This window comes from Cyprinodon tularosa, unplaced genomic scaffold (genome assembly GCF_016077235.1).
Source record: "Cyprinodon tularosa strain WSP-4 unplaced genomic scaffold, ASM1607723v1 ctg681, whole genome shotgun sequence".
Lineage (NCBI taxonomy): Eukaryota > Metazoa > Chordata > Actinopteri > Cyprinodontiformes > Cyprinodontidae > Cyprinodon > Cyprinodon tularosa.
Window position 1 is genome coordinate 157,117 of NW_024039431.1, and position 19,227 is coordinate 176,343.

At 46.9% G+C, this 19,227-nt stretch overlaps 1 protein-coding gene across 1 annotated transcript in view; it reads right to left on the bottom strand.

Moving 5' to 3' along the window:
* LOC119771606 (CLIP-associating protein 1-like) overlaps window positions 1-19,227 on the bottom strand; it is a 44,309-nt gene that overhangs the window by 15,421 nt on the left and 9,661 nt on the right. The window contains exons 8-11 of the mRNA XM_038267696.1: window positions 18,799-18,869; window positions 4,108-4,292; window positions 1,518-1,598; window positions 1,344-1,417 (exon numbers count right to left, since the gene is read on the bottom strand). Of these exons, the coding sequence (XP_038123624.1) occupies window positions 1,344-1,417; window positions 1,518-1,598; window positions 4,108-4,292; window positions 18,799-18,869 (411 nt within the window). The remainder of the gene's footprint in view (window positions 1-1,343; window positions 1,418-1,517; window positions 1,599-4,107; window positions 4,293-18,798; window positions 18,870-19,227) is intronic.

Consider the following 19,227-nt stretch of genomic DNA (forward strand, 5'->3'; position numbering starts at 1 on the left):
TTTTTCCCCCCCCAAAACCCCCCTCCCCTTTTCCCCCCCACCCCCCCCCCCCCTTTACACCCCCCCTTCCCCCTTTTCCCCCCCCCCAAAAAAAAAATTTTTTTTTTTTTTAAAAAACCCCCCCCCTTTTTCCCCCCCCCCCCCCCCTTTTTTTAAACCCCCCAAAAAAAAAAAAGGGGGGGGGAAAAAAACCCCCCGGTTTTTCCCCCCCCCCATTAGTTTTTTTCCCCCCCCCCCCCCCATTTTTTTTTTTTTTTTTTCCCCCCCAAAAAATTTTTTTTGAAAAAAAACCCCCTTTTTTTAAAAAAAAATTTTTTTTTTTTTCCCCCCTTTTTTTTTTTTCCCCCCCCCCCTTTTTTTTGGGGGGGCCCCCCCTTTTTTTTTTTTCCCCCCCCCATTTTTTTTTTGTTTTTTTTCCCCCCCCCCTTTTTTTTTTTTACACCCCCCCCCCCCAACCCCTTTTTTTTTTCCCCCCCCAAAAACCCCCCCCCCCGGCCCCCCCCCCCATTTTTTTTTCCCCCCCCCCAAGGGGGGGTTTTTTTTCCCCCCCCCAAAAATTTTTTTTTCCCCCCCCGGGGACCCCCCCCCCCTTTTTTTTTTTTTCCCCCCCCCTTTTCCGCCCCCCCCCCCTTCCTTCCTCCTTTCCCTTTTCCCTTTTCCTTCTTCCTTCTTTCCCTTCCCTTTCCCTTTCCTTCCCCCCTTTCCCTTCCTTTTCCCCCCCTTTTCCCTTTCCTCCCCCTTTTTCCCCTTCCTTCCTTCCTTGCCCCCTTTCCTTTCCTTTTCCTTCCTTCCTCTCCTTTCCTTTTTTTCCTTTTCCTTCCTCCTCCTTTTTCCTTTCCCTTTCCCTTTCCCTTTTCCCCTTCCTTTTTTCCTTTTTTCCCCCCCTTTTTTTTTTTTTTCCCCTTCCTTCCCTTCCCTTCCTTCCTTCCTTCCTTCCCTTTCCTTCCCCTTCCTTTCCCTTTCCCCTCCCTTTTTTAAAAAAAAAATTAAAGAAAAAAAGTGAAAAATAAAAACGTAATTCCCTTGAGGCCCCAAGACTTGAACCCCCGATGAGGGGATCAGACGGACAGGAGGGCGGGTGCAAAAACCCCCCAAAACGGGTCAGGGGGGGGGCCCCCAGGAAAACCCGGCGGGTTCTGGTTCTGGGGGTGGGCACTTAATGAGGGAGGGGGGAGGGGGGCCCGGGCCGAGGGCATTTTGGGGGCCCCGGCCAGGGGGCAGAGGCCCTGGGGCGGGCGAGGGCCCCCGCCCCGGGGACAGAGCGAAGCGGAGGAGGGGTTTGGAGGAGCGGCACAAACGTGCCCGGGGGGGGGGCCCCCCCTACCAGCCCCCGCCCCCCTCACGCGGGTCTTTCCCCGACGCTTAAAGGGACGCCTCCAGGGGACGCACCTGGGGGGAAGCAGTCGAACTTGGGGGGCTGGGGCCACAGGAGGAGCCAGTTTCTTCACTGGGGGGAACGGGCAGAGGCAGAGGTCCCCAGGCGAGCCAGGACCGCATCAAAAAGGAGGGCGGGTTACCGGCCTCTCACTCCCGTCCTTCTTATCGTCCGACAGCCCCTGATCTTGGGCATGGGCCCCCCTACCCGCGGGGGGAGTGATCTGCAGGGGACATCAAGATAGGGACACCCGGAGGGAGATCAGAGATAGGGGCTCAGAGATGGGGGAAAACAAGATAGGACACCAGAAGAGGGGCCCAGAGAGAGGAACTCAAGAAGGGCAGCCGGGTAGGGGAACCAGAGATGAGACATCAGAGATGAGGGCATCGAGATGAGGGGCATCAGAGATGAGGACGTCAAGATGAGGAGCCCCGAGTTTGGGGGGGTCAGAGATAGAGCACCCGATGGGGGGGCAGCCCAAAATGAGGGGCACAAGAGAGGAGCAATCAGAGATGAGGCACAAATAGGACAGCAGAGGGAGCAGCGAGTAGGACATCAAAGAGGGGCAGTCAGAGATGGGAACAGTCAGAGATGAGGGGCGTCAGATGAGGAGCAGCCAGAGAGAGGAGCCGTAGAATGAGGGGCAGCAGAGTGAGGGGCCCGGGGATGAGGACATCAAGATGGGGGCGTCAGAGATGAGAGCACCAGAATGGGGGCATCAGAAGAGGAGCTCAGAATGGGAGACCAAAATAGAACAGTCAAGATGAGGGGCACCGAGATGAGGGGGCAACCAAAATGAGGGGCGTCAAAGAGGGGCACCCCGGGGTGAGGACATCAAAGGGGGACAGCCGGAATGAGGAGCAGCCGGGATGAGGGCACCAAATAGGGGAGTAGAGATAGGAGCAGCCGAATGGGGGGCAGTCAAGATGAGGACATCAAAAGATAGGGGGCACCCGGGGAAAAGAGCAGTCAGAGATGGGAAGCAGAGTGAGGGCACCGGAGAGAGAGCAGCAAGATAGGACAGTCAGGATGAGGGGCATCAGAATGAGGGGCAGTCAAGTGGGAGCACAGGTAGGGGCACAAGATAGGGGCAGTCAGAGGAGGACACCCGGGGATGGGAGCATCAAATGAGGACAGTAGAGATGAGGAGCACCAGAATGGGACATCCCGAGATGAGGGGCACCGGGGATGGGACAGTCAAATGAGGAGCATCAAGGGAAAAACAGTCAAAATGAGGACATCAGAGATAGGGGGCGTAGAATGAGGACACCAAATAGGGGGCATCAAGATGAGGACAGCCGAGAGAGGGGGCAGCAGGATGAGGGGGCAGCCAGAGATGAGGACGTCAAGATGGGGGGGAGCAAGATGAGGGGAAGCCGGAATGAGGGGGCAGTCAGAGATGAGGGGCAGTCAGAAAGGGGCAGCCAATGAGGACACAAGATGAGGACAGGGGAATAGGGGGGGATCAATAGGCAGTCGAGATGAGGAGCAGTCAGAGTGAGGGCATCAGAGATGAGGAGCACCAATAAGCATCAGAGATGAGGAGCAGCCAAAATAGACATCAAATAGGAGACCCAATGAGGGCACCGGAGATGAGGGGCATCAAAAATGGGAGCAGTCAAGATGAGGACAGCCAGAGATGGGGGCATCAGAAAAGGAGCGCCAAGATGGGACACCAGAATGAGGACATCAAATAGGGGCATCAGAGATGAGGAGCAGCCAAGATGGGGCGCAAGATAGGCAGTCAAATAGAGCACCCAAAATGAGGCATCAGAGATAGGGCCCGAGATGAGGACAGTCAGAGAAGAGAGCAGCGAGTGAGGAGCAGTCGAGATGAGGACACCGGGGAAAGAGGGGCAGTCAGAATGGGGGCAGCCAAGATGAGGGGCGCCCAGAAAGAGGGCACCGGAGATAGGAGGCACCGGGATGAAAACATAGAGATGAACATCAGAGATGAGGGGCACCAAGATGAGGAGCATCAAGTGAGGCACCCAAATGAACAACCAAGATAGGAGCATCAGAATGAGGACAGTCAGAGATGAGGAGCACCAAATAAAGCATCAGAGTGAGGGGGCAGCCAGGGGTAGGGGCAGTCAAGATGGGGACGCCAGAGATGAGGAGCATCAGGATGAGGAGCAGTCAAGATGAGGAGCGCCGAGATAGGGGGGGACCGGAATGAGGAGCACCAAGATAAAGGGGCAGCCGGAGATGAGGACAGTCAAGATAGGGCATCAGAGATGGGGCACCAAAAGAGAACACCCCGGGGAATGAGGAGCATCAAATGAGGGGCATCAAAAGGAGCAGCCAAGTGAGGACATCAAGGAAGCAGCCAGAAGGGACAGCCCGAGATGAGACAGTCAAATGAGGGGCTCAAATGAGGACAGCCGAATGAGGGGGCAGCCGGGGAAAGAGGACTTTTAGAAGAAGGAGCACAAGGTAGGAGCAGCCCCGAGATGAGAGCAGCCGGAGATGAGGGCAACAGAGATGAGGAGCATCAAGATGAGGGGCACCAGAATGGGACAGTCAGAAGAGGGGGCACCAGAGATGAGGAGCAGCCCCAAAAGAGGAAAAGTCGGGGAAAGAGGACACCGGAGATAGGGCACGGGGGAAAGAGACACCGGGGATAGGACAGTCGGGGGAGGAGTAGTACCTCACGAGGGGACGCCTGGAAGGCCTGGATAAGTCCTCCCCATCCCCGCTCCCGCACTGGCCCGTCCCTCCCGAAGACACACAGCTTGGAAAAGGGGGCACAGGGGAACGCGGTTCTGGTTCCGGTTCTGACCTGCGGACTTGCTGCTGAAGGCCGAGGTGGTGCGTCTGAACGAGCCCATGCTCACCGCCTTCCTGCTGGACAGGGACGCTGCTTTGGACGAGGACCGTCCGCCGTCCACCGACTCATCGTCCTCAAAGGTTTTATCTGAAGGGGGGGAAAGAAAACGGGCCTGACCCGGGGCGCCCCCCCCCAGAACGCTTTGAGACGGAACGATCGGCCACTCGGAGGGTTTTGATGCGCAGAGGAATAACATCAGAGCTTCTGGTTTCATCAGGAGACATACAGGCTCCGCCCCCTCCCCCCCACAGAGCTGCAGTCAGACCTGAAACAGATCCAGGCTCTCCATTATTCAGAACGTCTGTCCCACAGCCAGCCAGCAGGGAACCAGAACCCCAACAGAACCCAACCGACCCAGGAAGTCATTCTGACTCACTGTCTACTGACTGAAATACCAGAGCGGAAAATTAGTGTTAGGGCCAGGCAAGAGATTAGTTTCTTTTATTTCGATAATAAAGTCGTACAATTAGGAGAATAAAGTCGTAAAATTAGGAGAATAAAGTCGTACAATTAGGAGAATAAAGTCGTACAATTAGGAGAATAAAGTCGTACAATTAAATTAGGAGAATAAAGTCGTACAATTAGGAGAATAAAGTCGTAAAATTAGGAGAATAAAGTCGTAAAATTAGGAGACTAAAGTCGTACAATTAGGAGAATACAGTGGTAAAATTAGGAGAATAAAGTCGTAAAATTAGGAGAATAAAGTCGTAAAATTAGGAGAATAAAGTCGTACAATTATGAGAGATAAAGTCGTAAAATTAGGAGAATAAAGTCGTAAAATTAGGAGAATAAAGTCGTACAATTATGAGAGATAAAGTCGTAAAATTAGGAGAATAAAGTCATACAATTAGGAGAATAAAGTCCTAAAATTAGGAGAATAAAGTCGCAACGACAATAGTCATAAAATTAGGAGATTAAAGTCGCAATGAGAATAGCCATAAAATTACGAGAATAAAGTCGTAAAATTAGGAGAATAAAGTCGCAACGACAATAGTTATCAAATTAGGAGAATAAAGTCACAACGACAATAGTCATAAAATTAGGAGAATAAAGTCGTAAAATTAGGAGAATAAAGTCGTAAAATTAGGAGAATAAAGTCGCAACGACAATAGTCATAAAATTAGGAAAATAAAGTCGTAAAATTAGGAGAATAAAGTCGTAAAATTAGGAGAATAAAGTCGTAAAATTACGAGAATAAAGTCGTAAAATTACGAGAATAAAGTCGCAACGACAATAGTTATAAAATTAGGAGAATAAAGTCACAACGACAATAGTCATAAAATTAGGAGAATAAAGTCGTAAAATTACGAGAATAAAGTCGTAAAATTACGAGAATAAAGTCGTACAATTATGAGAATAAAGTTGTAAAATTAGGAGAATAAAGTCGTAAAATTAGGAGAATAAAGTCGTACAATTAGGAGAATAAAGTTGCAACGACAATAGTCATAAAATTAGGAGATTAAAGTCGCAATGAGAATAGCCATAAACTTACGAGAATAAAGTCGTAAAATTAGGAGAATAAAGTCGCAACGACAATAGTTATAAAATTAGGAGAATAAAGTCACAACGACAATAGTCATAAAATTAGGAGAATAAAGTAGTAAAATTAGGAGAATAAAGTCGTAAAATTAGGAGAATAAAGTCGTAAAATTACGAGAATAAAGTCGCAACGACAATAGTTATAAAATTAGGAGAATAAAGTCACAACGACAATAGTCATAAAATTAGGAGAATAAAGTCGTAAAATTAGGAGAATAAAGTCGTAAAATTACGAGAATAAAGTCGTACAATTATGAGAATAAAGTTGTAAAATTAGGAGAATAAAGTCGTAAAATTAGGAGAATAAAGTCGTACAATTAGGAGAATAAAGTTGCAACGACAATAGTTATAAAATTAGGAGAATAAAGTCACAACGACAATAGTCATAAAATTAGGAGATTAAAGTCGCAATGAGAATAGCCATAAACTTACGAGAATAAAGTCGTAAAATTAGGAGAATAAAGTCGCAACGACAATAGTTATAAAATTAGGAGAATAAAGTCACAACGACAATAGTCATAAAATTAGGAGAATAAAGTCGTAAAATTAGGAGAATAAAGTCGTAAAATTACGAGAATAAAGTCGTACAATTATGAGAATAAAGTCGTAAAATTAGGAGAATAAAGTCGTAAAATGAGGAGAATAAAGTCGTACAATTAGGAGAATAAAGTCGCAACGACAATTGTCATAAAATTAGGAGATTAAAGTCGCAATGAGAATAGCCATAAAATTACGAGAATAAAGTCGTAAAATTAGGAGAATAAAGTCGCAACGACAATAGTCATAAAATTAGGAGAATAAAGTCGTAAAATTAGGAGAATAAAGTCGTAAAATTAGGAGAATAAAGTCGCAACGACAATAGTTATAAAATTAGGAGAATAAAGTCGTAAAAATTAGGAGAATAAAGTCGTAAAATTACGAGAATAAAGTCGTAAAATTAGGAGAATAAAGTCGCAACGACAATAGTTATAAAATTAGGAGAATAAAGTCACAACGACAATAGTCATAAAATTAGGAGAATAAAGTCATAAAATTAGGAGAATAAAGTCGTAAAATTAGGAGAATGAAGTCGCAACGACAATAGTCATAAAATTAGGAGAATAAAGTCGCAACGACAATAGTCATAAAATTAGGAGAATAAAGTCGTAAAAATAGGAGAATAAAGTCGTGAAAATTAGGAGAATAAAGTCGCAACGACAATAGTCATAAAATTAGTAGAATAAAGTCGTAAAACTACGAGAATGAAGTTTTAAAATTATGAATAAATTATAAATACATTTCAGGATATGAGATTTATTTGTTGTTAGTTTGTTTAACAAGAGTGAAAAGAAGATTATTTATTTTTACAGATGATGAAGAACTACTGAAACCATTTTCAGATACACGTCACAATCTGCAGCCGTTCTATGGGTCGATAACCGCTAATAACGATCACGCATATATTAAGGCTTTGCTGAGCTGAACAGCGGTCCTGCTCAGGGACTCAGAGGTTCTGTTCCATGGAACAGAACCTCTAGATTTAGAGTGAACCCAGACTTCCTGTTTGCAGGACGGGTGACTTATTGAAGCTAGAAGCTGCTTCTACTGAAATGAATCTAAAGGATCCACAGCAGCCGGATAAAAACTGATCTGCTGTGTCAGCGGCAGCCTGGATCCACGGACCGGATCAGCAGAACCAACTCCCTCCTCTCTAGGTTACACAAAATATTAGCAGGAAGTAAACAGGAAGTGCTTTTATTTTGAAGAACAGCTGCTCTTTCTATCCCTGCGGCCGACTGAATCATCCTGATCATCTGAGCTGGTTCTGATCCGTCTTTGGGACCCGGAGAAGGTTCTGGAGTCAGTGAGGTGGATCCTGCAGCCAATAATGACGAAGAGCTTAAGACTTCATCACACCAGACAGGATCGGAAACACAACTCAGAACCAGAACCCAGAATATGACACACCATTAAACCTGTAACAAACCCATGACCCAGAAACCAGAACCAGAACCAGAACATGAACACCATTAAAACCTTACACACCCTGACCGAAGATCCAGAACCTGGACCAGAACATTGATCACCATTAAACCTGTACACCCTTGACCAGGACAACCAAGAACCAGAACCAGAACATGCCACCCATTAAACCTGTACACCCTGACCGGAACCAGAATCCAACAACACCAAACCGAGAAATATTGACAACCATTAAACAACCTGTTTTAAACAAAAAACCCAAACCCACAGATCCAGTAACACAGAACCAGAACCAGAACAATGACACCCATATTATAAACCTGTAACACCCTGACCAGGAACCAGAGACCATAACCCAACCATGCACCCACCATTAAACCTGTACACCCCTGACCAGAACCAAAACCAGCAACCTAGAAACATACACCCTTAAACCCGTACACCCTAGACCAGAACAAACCAGAAAACCCAAGAATATGACACCATTAAACCGTTACAAAACAAAAAAAATACAACCCCTGACCAGAAAAACCAGAAACCAGCACTCAGAACATGACACCATTAAACTGTACAAAATACTTACACCCTGACCAGAACCAAGAACTCTAGAACTCAGAACACTGGAGACGTGACGCCATTAAAGCTCGTACACCCTGACCAGAAACCCTACGAACCAGAACCTAGAGAGCATGACACCATTAAAAACACTGACCACACCGGACCCGAACCAGAACCAAGAACCAACACATGACACCATTAAACCTGTACACACCTAGAACCCAGAAAACACAGAACCAAACAATGACAAACCATTAAAGCTCTAACACCCTACCCAAACCAAAACCGAGAACGCTGGAGCATAGAACAACCAATTAAACCTGTACACCCTGACACAGCACAACCAGAACCAGAACCAAACAGGACCACATAACCCTGTCTACAACCCTGACAGAAACCAGAACCAGAACCAAGAACATGCGACACCATATAAACCTGTACATACTAACCGTCGACCCAAAACCTGAACCAGAACCAGAACATGACAAAACAAACCCATTAAACCTGTACAAAAACACACCAACTCACCCGAAAACCAGAAACCAACCAGAAACTATGACACCATTAAACCTGTACATAACCCTGACCAGAACCAAACCAGAACCAGAAATATGACACCACTTAAACTGTAGCACCAAAACCACTGACCAGAACTCAGAACCAGACACCAAACATGACACCCATTAAAACAACACCTGTACACCCTGACCAGAACCAGAAACCAGACAAACCAGAACAATGACACCATTAAACCTGTACACACACCCTGAACCAGAACAACCAGACACCAGAATATGACACCATTAAACCTGTACACCCTGACCAGTAACCAGAACCAGAACCAAGAACATCGACACCATTAAACCTGTACACCCTGACCAGAACCCTAACCTAGACAACCAGAATATGACCACCATTAAACCTGTACACACCCTGACCAGAAACCAGAAACCAAAAATGACACCATTAATTAACCTGTAACAACCCTGACCAGAACCAGAACAGAATCACAGATACAGACACCTATTAAACCTGTACACCCCTGACCAGAACCAGAAACCAGAACCAAGAACCAGAAACATGACAACATTAAAGCTCTGTACACCTGACCCGAAACCAAATCAAGAACCTAGAACATGACACCATAAACCTTACAACCCTGACCAGAAAACCAAACCAAACCAGAATATGACACCATTAAACCTGTACCACCCTGACCAGAAAACAACCAGAACCTGGAGCGTGACGCCATTAAAGTCTCTACACCCTTTAACCATAACACCAGATAACCAAACCTGGAGCATTAGAACCACCATTAAACCTGTACACCCTGACCAGAACCAGAACCAGAGACACAAACCAGAACATGAACACCATTAAACTTACACCGCTGACCCATAACCAAAAGCCAGAACCAAACATGACACCATTAAAGCTCTTACCAAAACACACCTGACCAAAACCATAACCAGAACCAGAGCATGCACCATTAAACCTGTACACCCTGAGACGCAGAACTGCAAACCAAGAACCAAACATGAACACCATTAAACCTGTACACCCTGACTCAGAAACCAGAACCAAAACATGACACCATTAGAGGAGGGGGCAGCCCTGTATCTCCCCTGACCAGAACCAGAACCAGAACACCCAAACATGACCACCATTAAACACTCGTACACCCTGACACAGACAACCAGACACCAGAATCTATGACACCATTAAACACTAAGTACACCCCTACCAGAACCGAAGAACCAGAACCAGAACATGACACCATAAACCTGTACACCCTGACCAAAACCAGAACCAAAATATGAACACCATTAAACCGAACACCCTGACCAGAACCAGAAAAACAAGAACCAGAACATGACACCATATAAACACTTGGTACACCCTGACCAAACCAGAACCAAAAACCAGAACATGACACCATTAAACCTGTACAATACCCTGACCCAGGAAAAACACCCATAACCAGACCAGAAATGACACATTAAAAACCTGACCAACACACCCTGACAGAACCATGAACAACTAGACAAACCAAGAACTGAAAACACCATTAAACCTGTACCACCCGACACAGAATCCAGAACCAAACCATACATGACACCATTAAACCTGTACACACCTGCACCAGCAAACCGAGACCTGGAGCGTGACCCATTAAACAGCTCTACACCACTGACCAGAAAAACCAGAACCAGAAACTGGAGAGCATGACACCATTAAACCTGTACACTCACCCTGACCGATCAAGTCCAGAACCAGAACCAGAACATGACACCATTATACCTTACAAAACCCATACGCGACACCAGAACCAGAACAGAATCCAGAACATGCAACCATTAAAGCTCTACACCCAGACCAGAACCAAAACCAGAATTAACACCATTAAACCTAGTACACCCTAGACCAAAACCAGAACCAGAACCAGATATGACACCAATAAAACCTGTACAACCACCTCTGAACAAGAACCAAACCAGAACCAGAACATACACCATTAAACCTGTACATACCCTGACCAAACCAGAACCAGAACCAGAACCAGAACATGACACCATTAAACCTTGTACACCCTGAACCAGAACCAGAAACCAACCCAGAACCAGAACCAGAACATGACACCAATAAACCTGTACAAACCCTGTACCAGAACCAGAACCAGAACCAGAACAAGACTACCATTAAAAGCTCTACAAACCCTGTAACCAAACCAGAACCAGAATATGACACCACCTCAAACCTGTAACACACAATCCCGACCAAAAACCTATAGAACCATAAAACCAAGAATAAATGACCACCATAAACCAGTACAAAACAACACCCTGACCAAACCAGAACCACAGAACCAGAAACATACACAACCATATAAACCATGTACACCCTGTACCTAGAACCAGAACCAGCAACCAAACATGACACCATAAACCTTTACAACCCCTGAACCAAGAAACCCAGAACCAAACCAGAACATGACACCATTAAACGTAACAACACTCTGACCAAGACAACCAAAACTAACCAAACCAGAAACATGACAACCAATAAACCTGTACAAACCCTGACCAGAACCACACATAACCAGAACCAAACCAAACAATGACACCATTAAACCTGTACACCCTGAACCCAGAACCAAAAACCACAGGAATCCACATAATCTATGACACCATAAACCTGTACACCCTGACCAAGCAACACCATACACCCAGAAACATCACTACCACACCATTAACAAACCTGTACACCACCACTGCCGACCAGGAACCAGAACCAGGAACCAGACAATATTACACCATTAAGACCTGTACACCCTGACCAGAACCAGAACCAAACCAGACAGGAACACCATTAAAACCTGTACATACCCAGACCAGAACCAGAACCAAACAGAACATGAACACCATTAAACCTTACAAAAACCCTGTCCATAACCAGTAACCCAGATACCCGAACCAGACAAGACACCATTAAACTGTACACCCTGACCCAGAACCGCAGAACCAAGAAACACAAACATGACACCATTAAAGCTCCACAACCCTGACCAGAACAGAACTGAACACTGAGGAGCATGACACCATTAAACCTGTAACACCCCTGACCAGAACCAAACCAGAACCAGAATATGTACACTCATTAAAACCTGTAACCAAACCCTGACCAGAACCAGACAAACCAGAACAGAACATGGACACCATTAAACCTTACACCCTAACCCACAGAACAGAACCAAGGAACCAGAATAATGACATCCAATTAAACTGTACGACTTTTTACTGCTGACCCTGACACAAACCAGAACCAAGATATGCGACATCCCATTCACAAACCCTGTACACCCTGACCAAACCAGAACCAGAACCTGAATAATGACACCATTAAACCTGTACACCCTGACCAGACACACAGAACAAAACCAGAAACCAGAACATGACACCATTAAATCCTGATAACACCCTGACCAAGACCAAACCAGAACATGACACCATGAAACCTGTATCACCACTGACCAGAACCGAAGAACCCCAGAACCAGAACCATGACCACCATTAATCCAGTACACCCGCTGACCAGAACCAGAACCAGAACCAAAGATATGACACCCATTAAACCTGTAAACAACCCCTACCAAACCCAGAAACTGGACGTGACGCCATTAAAAGCTCTAAACCCTGACCAGAAAACAGAAACCAGACACCTCGTGAGCATGACACCATTAAACCTGTCACACCCTGAACCAAACCAGAACCAGACAACCAGAACATGACACCAATAAACCTGTACACCCTGACCAGAACCAGAACCAGAACCAGAACATGACACCATTAAAGCTCTACACCCTGACCAGAACCAGAACCAGAATATGACACCATTAAACCTGTACACCCTGACCAGAACCAGAACCAGAACCAGAACATGACACCATTAAACCTGTACACCCTGACCAGAACCAGAACCAGAACCAGAACATGACACCATAAACCTGTACACCCTGACCAGAACCAGAACCAGAACATGACACCATTAAACCTGTACACCCTGACCAGAACCAGAACCAGAACATGACACCATTAAACCTGTACACCCTGACCAGAACCAGAAACCAAGAACCTGGAGCATGACACCATTAAACCTGTACACCCTGACCAGAACCAGAACCAGAACCAGAACATGACACCATTAAAACCTGTACACCCTGACCAGAACCAGAACCAGAACATGACACCATTAAACCTGTACACCCTGACCAGAACCAGAACCAGAACATGACACCATTAAACCTGTACACCCTGACCAGAACCAGAACCAGAACCAGAACATGACACCATTAAAGCTCTACACCCTGACCAGAACCAGAACCAGAACCTGGAGCATGACACCATTAAACCTGTACACCCTGACCAGAACCAGAACCAGAACCAGAACATGACACCATTAAACCTGTACACCCTGACCAGAACCAGAACCAGAACATGACACCATTAAACCTGTACACCCTGACCAGAACCAGAACCAGAACATGACACCATTAAACCTGTACACCCTGACCAGAACCAGAACCAGAACCTGGAGCATGACACCATTAAACCTGTACACCCTGACCAGAACCAGAACCAGAACCAGAACATGACACCATTAAACCTGTACACCCTGACCAGAACCAGAACCAGAACCTGGAGCATGACACCATTAAACCTGTACACCCTGACCAGAACCAGAACCAGAACCAGAACATGACACCATTAAACCTGTACACCCTGACCAGAACCAGAACCAGAACCAGAATATGACACCATTAAACCTGTACACCCTGACCAGAACCAGAACCAGAACCAGAACATGACACCATTAAACCTGTACACCCTGACCAGAACCAGAACCAGAACCAGAACATGACACCATTAAACCTGTACACCCTGACCAGAACCAGAACCAGAACCAGAACCAGAACCAGAATATGACACCATTAAACCTGTACACCCTGACCAGAACCAGAACCAGAACCAGAACATGACACCATTAAACCTGTACACCCTGACCAGAACCAGAACCAGAACCAGAATATGACACCATTAAACCTGTACACCCTGACCAGAACCAGAACCAGAACCAGAACATGACACCATTAAACCTGTACACCCTGACCAGAACCAGAACCAGAACCAGAACATGACACCATTAAACCTGTACACCCTGACCAGAACCAGAACCAGAACCAGAACATGACACCATTAAACCTGTACACCCTGACCAGAACCAGAACCAGAACCAGAACATGACACCATTAAACCTGTACACCCTGACCAGAACCAGAACCAGAACCAGAACATGACACCATTAAACCTGTACACCCTGACCAGAACCAGAACCAGAACCAGAACATGACACCATTAAACCTGTACACCCTGACCAGAACCAGAACCAGAACCAGAACATGACACCATTAAACCTGTACACCCTGACCAGAACCAGAACCAGAACCAGAACCAGAACATGACACCATTAAACCTGTACACCCTGACCAGAACCAGAACCAGAACCAGAACATGACACCATTAAACCTGTACACCCTGACCAGAACCAGAACCAGAACCAGAATATGACACCATTAAACCTGTACACCCTGACCAGAACCAGAACCAGAACCAGAACATGACACCATTAAACCTGTACACCCTGACCAGAACCAGAACCAGAACCAGAACCAGAACATGACACCATTAAACCTGTACACCCTGACCAGAACCAGAACCAGAACATGACACCATTAAACCTGTACACCCTGACCAGAACCAGAACCAGAACCAGAACATGACACCATTAAACCTGTACACCCTGACCAGAACCAGAACCAGAACCAGAACATGACACCATTAAACCTGTACACCCTGACCAGAACCAGAACCAGAACCAGAACATGACACCATTAAACCTGTACACCCTGACCAGAACCAGAACCAGAACCTGGAGCATGACACCATTAAACCTGTACACCCTGACCAGAACCAGAACCAGAACCAGAATATGACACCATTAAACCTGTACACCCTGACCAGAACCAGAACCAGAACCAGAACATGACACCATTAAACCTGTACACCCTGACCAGAACCAGAACCAGAACCAGAACATGACACCATTAAACCTGTACACCCTGACCAGAACCAGAACCAGAACCTGGAGCATGACACCATTAAACCTGTACACCCTGACCAGAACCAGAACCAGAACCTGGAGCATGACACCATTAAACCTGTACACCCTGACCAGAACCAGAACCAGAACCAGAATATGACACCATTAAACCTGTACACCCTGACCAGAACCAGAACCAGAACCAGAACATGACACCATTAAACCTGTACACCCTGACCAGAACCAGAACCAGAACCAGAACATGACACCATTAAACCTGTACACCCTGACCAGAACCAGAACCAGAACCAGAACATGACACCATTAAACCTGTACACCCTGACCAGAACCAGAACCAGAACCAGAATATGACACCATTAAACCTGTACACCCTGACCAGAACCAGAACCAGAACCAGAATATGACACCATTAAACCTGTACACCCTGACCAGAACCAGAACCAGAACCAGAACATGACACCATTAAACCTGTACACCCTGACCAGAACCAGAACCAGAACCAGAACATGACACCATTAAACCTGTACACCCTGACCAGAACCAGAACCAGAACCAGAACATGACACCATTAAACCTGTACACCCTGACCAGAACCAGAACCAGAACCAGAACATGACACCATTAAACCTGTACACCCTGACCAGAACCAGAACCAGAACCAGAACCAGAACCAGAATATGACACCATTAAACCTGTACACCCTGACCAGAACCAGAACCAGAACCAGAACATGACACCATTAAACCTGTACACCCTGACCAGAACCAGAACCAGAACCAGAACCAGAACCAGAACCAGAATATGACACCATTAAACCTGTACACCCTGACCAGAACCAGAACCAGAACCAGAACCAGAATATGACACCATTAAACCTGTACACCCTGACCAGAACCAGAACCAGAACCAGAACATGACACCATTAAACCTGTACACCCTGACCAGAACCAGAACCAGAACCAGAACCAGAACCAGAATATGACACCATTAAACCTGTACACCCTGACCAGAACCAGAACCAGAACCAGAACATGACACCATTAAACCTGTACACCCTGACCAGAACCAGAACCAGAACCAGAATATGACACCATTAAACCTGTACACCCTGACCAGAACCAGAACCAGAACCAGAACCAGAATATGACACCATTAAACCTGTACACCCTGACCAGAACCAGAACCAGAACCAGAACATGACACCATTAAACCTGTACACCCTGACCAGAACCAGAACCAGAACCAGAATATGACACCATTAAACCTGTACACCCTGACCAGAACCAGAACCAGAACCAGAACATGACACCATTAAACCTGTACACCCTGACCGGAACCAGAACCAGAACCAGAATATGACACCATTAAACCTGTACACCCTGACCAGAACCAGAACCAGAACCAGAACATGACACCATTAAACCTGTACACCCTGACCAGAACCAGAACCAGAACCAGAACCAGAATATGACACCATTAAACCTGTACACCCTGACCAGAACCAGAACCAGAACCAGAACATGACACCATTAAACCTGTACACCCTGACCAGAACCAGAACCAGAACCAGAACATGACACCATTAAACCTGTACACCCTGACCAGAACCAGAACCAGAACCAGAACATGACACCATTAAACCTGTACACCCTGACCAGAACCAGAACCAGAACCAGAACCAGAACATGACACCATTAAACCTGTACACCCTGACCAGAACCAGAACCAGAACCAGAACATGACACCATTAAACCTGTACACCCTGACCAGAACCAGAACCAGAACCAGAACATGACACCATTAAACCTGTACACCCTGACCAGAACCAGAACCAGAACCAGAACATGACACCATTAAACCTGTACACCCTGACCAGAACCAGAACCAGAACCAGAACCAGAACATGACACCATTAAACCTGTACACCCTGACCAGAACCAGAACCAGAACCAGAACATGACACCATTAAACCTGTACACCCTGACCAGAACCAGAACCAGAACCAGAACATGACACCATTAAACCTGTACACCCTGACCAGAACCAGAACCAGAACCAGAACATGACACCATTAAACCTGTACACCCTGACCAGAACCAGAACCTGGAGCGTGACGCCATTAAAGCTCTACACCCTGACCAGAACCAGAACCAGAACCTGGAGCATGACACCACTGAACCTCTACACCCTGACCAAAACCAGAACCAGAACCAGAACCAGAACCTGGAGCACGCACCAAGTTATCAGCTGTTAAACAGGAAGAGGAACAGAGCAAAGCTAGCAGGTCCAAACCTGTTAAACTGGGAAAGGAGAAAAGACCAGAACCAGAACCAGAACCAGAACTTCACCAGAACCTGAAGCTCCCCCTCCAGCCTTCAGAGCAAACGGGTTGGTAAGGTCTCCTCCGGTTCTGCAGACCCTCAGTCCCACTGAGCCTCCGTCCCCGACAGGAACAGGAAGGAGTTCCTGCTTCCTGTCTGAGTCTGAGGAGGAAGAGGAGCAGCTAGCAGGAGCAGATCCTCCTACAGCTTCCTCAGCTCCTCACAGCTTCCCTCAGATGGAGCGGAGGAGGGAGGAGCATGTCACGGAGCAGGAGCCTCCTCCTTCATCCTCTAGATCACTTCATCACAGGATGGAGGAGAGCAGGAAGGGAGGGGCTGGTATAGGAAACCAGCCAATCAGAGGAGGGGAGGGCGGACGGGCCAATCAGCGATGAGTCAGGAGTGACATCATGAAAGCAAACTAATATTATTAAACTTTACTGCCTGCTTTAAAACATCTGATCAAACTAAAACGCATCGATTCATCTTTATTCCTGATCTCTACTTTTATCACTGACCTGAAATATTACAATAATAAAAATAAAAATAATAATAATAAAGAACAAAATAAAAAAAGAAACCATTGACTGGAAGCTGGAGGAGGTGCTTTGCCTCTAGGCAGAGCACCTCTTCCAGGGAGGCAGAGAGGACCTCCTTTAAGGAGGCAGTGGACCTCCTTAAGGGAGGCAGAGGACCTCAGAGCACCTCCTCCAGGCTCTCCCTCTGACCAGGAGGCGCAGCAGCTGCAGCTATGGATGCAAACTGAAGATTTAACCCCATCCTGACCAGAAGCTTTTAAAGATCTGGGAGGCGGGCCAGACTCCTCCTCCTGATGGAGGCTGACAGCTGCTCCTGAACCTCCAGGAGGAGAACCCCCCCCCATCAGCATAGCTCAGATTCATTCAGCTGTGAGTCACACCCAGGACCAGAACTAGAACGTATAGAGCAGAATAAGCAGGCTTTGTTCTGCTGCTTCTGGGTCTCAGACGTTCTAACTGCTAATCGGACCCCCCCACCCCCGGTACCGACCCGGTCCACTTCCCCCACCCTGAGCCCCGCAGACCACAGCTGCTGAACCAAATCAGCTGCGGAACCACGAGGAGAGCAGGGAGCCTGAGGAGGAGTCGGATCAACAGAAGCTCTTTGTCCTCCTCTCTCCATCACACAGCAGCTTCAGTTAGAACCGGGCCCAACCGGACCAGAACCCCTGGCATCACTCCAGCTCTCGGTTCTGCAGGAACTCGGCTCGCTCCGGTTCTGAATGCTCTGATGGCGACAGATGAAACAGGGACGGTTTACCTGGCGGACCGGTTCTGTCCCCGCGGAGCAGACGCTGCGTCCTCCTCCTCTGTCCTGTGACTGGGAGGACAGCAGCTGACACTCCTTCAAAATAAAAGCCCGGCTGCTATTTCCTGTCTTCCTGTGTCTTATCTGTAGCTGCTCTGACTTCCTGTTTGTGCTGCTGTGACTTCCTGTTCCAGGCGTAGCTGAAACTCCAGAACCTCGTCCAATCAGAACCCTGCAGCAGCTCTCACCTGACAGAGGAGACAGAACCATGTTCCCGGACCTCTGGACCTCGTCGAACTTACTGAAGATCATGTTGAGCCTGAAGGAAACAGAAGGAAGTCAGAAGGGAGACCAGAGGACCGCAGACATACGGGTCAGACAGGAAACGGACAGGACACGGACAGGACACGGACAGGAAGAGGAAGACTGATTGTGATCGTCTCCAGGACATTTTTGGACTGTTTACTGTTGTTCAATAAGGTCAGATCTATTCAGTTTATTTCTATAGCTCCAATTCCCATCATGTCATCTCAGGTCACTTTCCAGTTCACCAGATCATCCAGTCAGATTGATTCAAAGTTTTCTATCTAAGGAAAACCAGCTGATTGCATCGACTCATTGACTCTTCAGCAATCCCTCACACTAAGCATGCTTGTAGCGACAGTGGAGAGGAAAAA